The following is a 7,827-nucleotide window of genomic DNA, read 5'->3' on the forward strand; positions in this document are numbered from 1 at the left end:
GAACTGCTGAACACTCCAAATTTTAATCCTTCAGCTTACAAAACAAAAATTATGAACCTTTAGAAATGACATTTTTAGTTACATTAAATTTTGAAATATTTCCATTGTTAAAGACAGAAATTTCAACGTTGTCTAGAAATAGAATTATGAATCTATCTTCGTCAGATTGCTTATGAAAGATTAGATTTTACATAAAAACGCCAATTTTCATAGTCAAAATCTTTTAAAAAAATTCAGTTTACCTTGCGTTGTAAAGATGGTACTTATAATTTTTAATTTTATATCCGTGGAAAGTTGTATACAATGCAATGCAATACATTCCATATATAATTTTAAGTTTAAAATATATATGGAATTTCCAAAATCATAAAAATAGATGTGATTGATAATTTAATGTACACATGCTTTACTCTAAAAAATTAATTTTCATATAAAAGTAACAGGATCTTTGTTCGTCTGTTGTACTAAAGGATCTCGCCAACTACTGAACTGATATGGTTCTTCTTTACAATGTAACTTCTCATAGGTCCTAGGAAGGTTTATAACTATTTTAGAGAGGATATCACAACTCTCCTAAGTGGAAAAATATGAACTTATTGCAAAAATCTAAAAACCATATCAAACAATCAGATATATTCAACAACGAAATGAAAATATGAATACATAGTTTCTGAGTGAGAGATGCTAAACATTATGTGTTTATAATAGAATTATGCTTGACTATCAAAACATTTAGGTTTTATCTATTCTTTTATCTCAATTTACTTGTAAACTCCTTCATAATGCTGGCTTGAATAACAATATAATATATGATTTTATTAATTTCATATCAAACTAAGCCTAACATACACATTACACATTGTTTCTTTTATTCGTTCTATGTGGATTGATTTATGTCTTAATTTTATCTTTTTATTATTATTATGTTTTAACTATGTTTGTATATTATTTCGTATTGGAATAAATATTTAAAATGTACAGTGCAGTGTATCAATCGATGTATTATTACATGGATATCGGACAAGATTTTCATGTACTCTAAAAAGGTAAAACTCACAGCTGGGTAAAATAATGACACTCCCTTTACCCCATCCCCTTCTACTGAATGAAAGAACTGGCCAATAAATGATGTCCATAGTAGCAGCATAAATTGACGACAAATTTTCCCCTGTCAATATATCCACGTATATCCTATATCCATTAGTGTATAAATATTAAATAAGAAGAAATACTTGTTTTTTTTCAATAACAAACATATGTAAAATTAAAATTAATAACAAGCACGATGATATTAATTAGTTGCATAGCTATGCCCAAATAGGTAATTTAAGAAAAAAAGAAAGTAAAAATTAGTACTACTTGAACTGCCACCACTAATTTCAAATATATTTTTTTAAAATTAACGGGGATTTTTTTTTGGGGTGGGGGTAGGGTGTCCCACCTCCCAAGAAAATAGCTTAAACCACCACAGGACTAATAGTAGATATATTCCCTGAAGAGTAGAATCCAATCGTTGTAGTGGTTTAACAACCTTGGGGACTTGTTGAATTTTGATTAGTTAGATCATTAAGTTGAGGGTCCAAACGTTTAAACCACTAATTGTAATCTACAGAAGTGGTAATTTTGTGTATCTTCATTGGGGATGTACATCATTTTATCGGTCATTGTATTATCCCTGTAATAGTAAGCATTAACATGTATATATATATATAGATGCTACGCAAGAAAATGTTTTTATTGATTTAAAATAAATAAAATCATGTTTAGATTCAAATATTGATCAGTTAGAGACAAAATGTTTTTGAGATTCACTCTTATTGCGGTTCGTGCTTTATTTTCTTTAAATATCTTTTAATTGAAGCCTTTAGCGTACCTTAAAAGATTACTTATACTGGCCTACCATTGGTCAATTAAAATGTATTAAAATTTAGTATGTTTATTGGCCTATTATGACGTTATTTTTTTATAGGCACTATAAAGAGCTTCCTTTTGATTTTATACAAAGAGCTTTTAATAACACTAAACCTTTTCTGACACTGTATACATTACTAGCGGTTTTACGTGTAAAATTTTTTTTTTAAAATATATTTTAAAATCCGCTATTTACCAAAAATATTTTTTTCGCTGCTAGATGGTGTTAATTATGCTTATAGCTAATTGCTTCCTTGTGAAAACAAATAGCCTAAATCCACTTCATTGCTGTACAAATTAAACAATACGCAGCTGGACAAAGTGTCTAAAAAAATCAGCCTTGTGACGTCATAAAAATGAGGGATTATCGATCTTTTTTTTAAGGGTTTTCTTTCCCACTTTTCCTCTCATCTCCCTCATTTTTTATGACGTCACATGGCTGATTTTTGTGACAGTTTGTCTAGCTACAAACAAAACATACATATGCTGATTATTAACAGGCATTTGCTGTGTTTGCTGGGCTCTGTGAAGGAAGCCTAACCAAGTACCAGAGATTTGATGCTCTTCTCCAGGTAAAGTAGGTAGCGCAGCAACTCTACAATAAACTTGTCTGTTATTTAGTCTGTAATGCTTTTTGTTTGTTTGATGTGTATACATGTAGCCAATCAGAGATTAGATGCTCTTCTTCAGGTATAGTAAGCAGCGCAGCAACTCTACAATTAACTTGTGTTGGTTAGTTGGACTGTAATGTTATGTGTTTGTTTTGTATGAATGATGGTAGCCTATCAATTATCTGAGATTAGATGCTCTTCTTCAGGTATAATAAGTAGCGCAGTCACTCTATAATAAACTTGTGTTGGTTAGTTAGTCTGTAATGTTATGTGGTTGTTGATGTGTATGGAGAAAACCTAACAAAATATCAGAGATTAGATGCTTTACTCCAGGTAAAGTAAGTAGCGAAGCAACTCTACAATAAACTCTTGTCGGTTATTTAGTCTGTAATGATCTGTGTTTGTTTGATGTGTGTGAAGGAAACCTAACAGAGATTAGATGCTCTTTTCCAGGTATTGTAAGTAGTGCCTCAACTCTACAATTCACTTATTTCTGAAGGTATGTCTTTACATAAGATAAGGTCATCTGATATTGAACCCTTTTCTTTTTTTTTGTCAAATTTCTTGGAATAACATGAAGATTCCCTGATAAATAGGTCTTTTATCCTGGATGATTTTTTTGATATTTTTTCGTTTTAGAATTATGACAAACGTCTTCGTCCTGGAGGAAATGAACCATTGAACCGTAAGTTTTAATATCCTTATAATAAAGTAAAAGGATGTCTGTTTGTCTGTACCGAAGGATCTCACTAACTGCTGAACCGATCGGGTTCTCCTTTACAGGGTAGCTTTTCATAGGTCTCGGGAAGTTTTACAACTATTTGGGGGAGGGTATTTAAAATTTAGGAATTTAAAATAGAAGTAGAACTCTAAATTTTGTATGGCAGTTGCTCTAATATAGTACAATAAAGTACATATCCACGTTACATCCCATTAAAGCAACTGCCATGCCAAATTTTAGAGTTCTACTTCTATTTTAAATTCTTAAAACTCACACTTTTACGGAATTTTAGCACAACATACCTCCCCCTTTTTGTTGTTGAAATACATTAATCGGTGACTTTGACAACAAAAAATTGGTATCTATTTGGACACCAATGGTCTGATTGGATACCAACATTTTCATTTGTCCTCTTTCAATGTACTTTTAAAATGTTTAGTGACATTTTCCAGCTACATGCTCCAGGTGGATGAGCTCAATGTTGAAAAGAAAGAAGTTAAGCTTATGTTTTATTTCAGGTAAATAGTTTTAATAGTTTCATACTATATTATAAAGAAGCATGATGTATTTTTGTGTGTCTATTTAGATCTCAAAACTGACATAAAGGATGTAGAATATACGTGGGTGACAGGTTGCTATTTCCCACGTTATTTTTTGGTCAGTTCGTTTATCTAGTAGGAAAAGAAAGATTGGAAAGGTGTCGATAATTTTAGCCCGTTACAAGTTTCTCTTTATCAGAGTACATGAAAATCTGGTGTAAGATCTAAGTAATAATAAGTGCTCATATATTGTTAATATATAAAAATTTAAATTTAAAATCACGCAACCTTTCTCAATTGAATTTCTATTATTTCAGACAATACTGGACTGATGAGAGATTAGATGTAAATGAGGTAAATTTATCTCGAAGACGAAGAAAGTCCCTCAATGACGTCATAAAAATGAGAGATGAGGGGAGGAGTGGGAAAGGAAACCCCTAAAAAAAAGTTTTTTTGACGTAACATGCCGATTTTTTTAGGAACTTTCTTGTCTTCTTTATCTTTAGCTGAGAAGCTAAAACCCTAATTGCTGTTGTAACTAACAGCTGAATTGATTTTTAAAAAATATTAGGTAATTTTAGCGGATTTTTTCGTGATTATGGTGGCAACGCTTTGTAGTAAAGACGACCTTTTTAACAGCCTCCCAAGTATTTAGTAGCGCTTTTTGGCTATTTCTTATTCTCGCCCCAATTATGATGTAGGAAAGATCTAAAATTCACCTAATTCGTAAAATAATGAATAAATAAATGTTTTATTACTTTGATGTTGCACACGATTTTTATGTACTCTGATAAAGTGATACTCTCAGCTGGCTAAAATAACGGGCCCATTTAACCCATCTTCCCCTCTTACTGGAGGAAAGAATGACGAATAAATGCGGCAAATATTAGCAAGCTAAATTTACGACAAATTTTCCCCTGTCAATATATCCACGTATATCCTATATCCATTGTACTTTCCTATATTATACTGTTCTGCTATCAAGGAAACTGTACTGCGCAGCCCCGAGGACCTGTGGACCCCTGACATGTTCATTGTCAACGAGGTGAAGGAGCCCGCTGTCGACACTGAACACTTTGTTAGAATCAGCCCCGGAGGTAAATATTTAGCATGGTACCTGCAGACAAAAGTTGCTAAAAATAGAGAAATAGGAGATAAAAATTATTTGCTGAAAATTTTCGCTATTTATCAGGCCTACCTATTCTAACAACCAATTCTACAAAAAAAAATGAAACCTTTGGAAGTAAGGTGGGAGTATACCTTGTTTTTTCATGTAGCTGAAGAGAGGTGGGTAAGAAGGGGGAGGAAATGGGTAAGGTTGTGGGGAAATTTTCCTTTAGAATTTGTCAGAATCGCATTCCCTTTTCCCTGGCTATTTATAGATACATAGGGTTGGGCCATTTAATATGGATATAGGATATGCATGGATATATTGACAGGGGAAAATTTGTCGTCAATTTAGCATGCTATTATGGACCTCATTTATTGGTCAGTTTGTAGGAGGGAAGGAGATGGGGTAAAGGGGTTGATTTCGTTATTTTAGCCAGCTATGAGCATCACTTTATCAGAGTACATGAAAATTGTTTGCAACATATAGTAAAAATATATTAATTCGCTTGATAAATCAAATTATTAGTCTTATACCTTAATGTTTTTGTTAATATTTGTGCAGGTCAAGTGCTGTGGAGCCAAAGACTGACCAAGAAGATCAAGGCTGGATGTATGAAGAAATTTGAAAAGACAGGTAACTAAAAGGGGTTAGACCTCAAAAACCCTGCTTCAAATACCCAGCTATAGAATTTAAAATTAATATTTTGGAATTCCCATCGATTTCAAGGTAATATATTGAGGTTTATCTTAAACTCACAAGATGGATATGTTGCATAGAGATAAAATTGAATCTCTTCTTAATGTAAAAATAAGCAATCCTTATATAAAAGCAACAGGATCTGTGTCTGTCTGTACTGAAAGATTTTGCTAACCCCTGAACCGATACGATTCTCCTATATAGTGTAGTTTCACATAAGTCTGGGGAAGGTTTAAAGCTATTTCTGGGGTGGAAAACACCCCCTTCCCCCCAATATTTATAACTTTTTCTGTTTGAAATGGATGGTAGAATTAAATCCACCACCACCTCAAATGCACCCAGGGACCTCTAGGGGCATAGCCGCTATTATGAGAAAAACAATCATTTTTCATAGGTGAAAAGAACTTTAAAATTGAGATGGAAAGCTATGGTTACAGAACAGATGATATTGTACTGCAAGCTTCTGACAGTGAACAGTTCCTGTTCAATGCGGATACTCAACATCTTGACACAGGAAACATTTTGTATTCAATAGAATTGGATGTAGAATATAAGTGTGGATATTATGACAAGGGAAAATTGTCGTCAATTTAGGTCGCTAACATGGACACTATCTATTGGATAGTTCATCCATTAGAAAGGGAGGGGATTGGGTAAAGGGGTTGGATGGGAGGATCGTTGGCTTAGCCAGTTGCAAGTTTCATTTTATTAGAGTACATGATAATGTGGTGTAAGATGCAAGTAATAATAAATTCATTTCAATAGATATTAACATGTTTTAAAACTCACGAAACCTTTCCAGAAATCCTATCTATAATGCTATCTATCACCGAAACAGCATTAATACGAAACAAACCTCTCAACTGCAAGGAGATATCTTTAAAGTAGGAAATTTACCCTATAACTTACTTTTTATGCCCGTCTTTCTGTGCTAAAGAGAAAGATTTAATGAACAATGAGCAAATAATCTTTAAATTATTTCGTACTTATGAGCTTCGTCATTTATGGATGTTGTCACACTTTTTGGCTCACAAAAGTTAGTAAGCTGAATAATAATGTTAAAATACAAAATTTTGCTATCTAACAATACGGTGAAACCTAACATTATTAAAGTAAAAGAAAGAGGGAACAGTGGTTAAATAGCTGTATGTTCACTGGGTGGGGACCCTGGGTCGACTTCAATTGGGTCTTTGAATACCAGCCAATTGCGTCGGAAATTGCTACAAAAGAGCAGAACATAATATTATAGTTTTAATAACATACTGCTAAAATACAAAATTTTGCTAATCAATAATTAGGATGTTTAACTATTGAGAGTTTTGAGCACAGTGTGTCTGTATCTGAAGTACCTTCTGGAACCTACAACAGGAAAAGTGCTTTTATTATAAGAAATGTTGGTCAGTTCGTTCATATAGTAGGAGGGGAGGGGATGGGGTAGAGGGTGATGATGGGGAAATCGTTATTTAAGCCAGCTACTCATTTCACTTCATCAGATAATCTGGATTAATAGGTTGAGTAAGAATCGTTTTTACCACTAATTGTAATCTATAGAAGTGATAATTTTGTGTATCATTATTGGGGATGTACATCAATATATCGGCCTTTGTATTATCCCTGTAGATCTCTGATAAATTAGGCTTGAGCGTAAAAGTATGTTTTGCATAAAAAAATTTCATTCATTGAAATATAGAAATTGACATAAAAATTAAACAGCAAAGTATTAATTGAGGAGATTTGATATCAAAAACTTATATAAGAAGTACTTTAATTGATAACAGGCTGACGCTCAATCTGAAACTGAAGAAGAAACACATGTAAGCATTAGTGGAGGACCGGATTGGCTGCTAGCATGGAGTAGCCCAACATAACATTTAATTTTCAGAAGTACAGTTTCAACTTATATATTGTTAGTAGTTTTGTAGCTGCGCTACAAATTAACAATTTAGTTCTTGTTTTTTTACAGTAAAATTATTTTAACGTTTTTTGATAAAATTTTCTTTAAATAAATCTAAATTAGTATTAATATTTTGAATAATTCTTGCCACAAAAGACGACTTTTATACATGTTTTGAGTATGTAAACAAGAGTAAATAGTTCAAAGATTAGAGTAAAACACTAGAGGGAGAAGGGTTAAGTAACTGTATCTCCCCAACGCAACCTTTCTATTGGGGCATCGAAAATCAACTAATGGTGTCGCTTATATTAACACAGCCAAGTAGCAGAAAATAATTTAGAAGC

General features: G+C 32.7%; 1 protein-coding gene across 1 annotated transcript; it reads left to right on the top strand.

Moving 5' to 3' along the window:
* Positions 1-1,759: 1,759 nt before the first annotated feature.
* On the top strand, positions 1,760-7,609 carry LOC145322892 (gamma-aminobutyric acid receptor subunit delta-like). Its single transcript, XM_080165234.1, has 10 exons — positions 1,760-1,822; positions 2,412-2,483; positions 3,162-3,207; positions 3,683-3,761; positions 4,100-4,136; positions 4,768-4,879; positions 5,455-5,526; positions 5,984-6,101; positions 6,886-6,952; positions 7,363-7,609. The coding sequence occupies exons 1-10, from the start codon at positions 1,796-1,798 to the stop codon at positions 7,405-7,407; spliced, it is 675 nt and encodes a 224-aa protein (XP_080021360.1). The 5' UTR covers positions 1,760-1,795; the 3' UTR covers positions 7,408-7,609.
* The last annotated feature ends 218 nt before the right edge of the window (positions 7,610-7,827 follow it).

The sequence above is a fragment of the Acartia tonsa genome, chromosome 6 (genome assembly GCF_053477335.1).
Source record: "Acartia tonsa isolate MP-2025a chromosome 6, ASM5347733v1, whole genome shotgun sequence".
NCBI lineage: Eukaryota > Metazoa > Arthropoda > Copepoda > Calanoida > Acartiidae > Acartia > Acartia tonsa.

Excerpts from the sequence above, each read along its gene's own strand:
- LOC145322892 (XM_080165234.1), top strand. The coding sequence starts at position 1,796 with ATGTTTTTGAGATTCACTCTTATTGCG. Across the intron at positions 1,823-2,411 it reads TGAGATTCACTCTTATTGCG|GCATTTGCTGTGTTTGCTGG; the intron begins GTTCGTGCTTTA and ends GATTATTAACAG. Across the intron at positions 6,102-6,885 it reads GATACTCAACATCTTGACAC|AGGATGTTTAACTATTGAGA; the intron begins AGGAAACATTTT and ends TAATCAATAATT.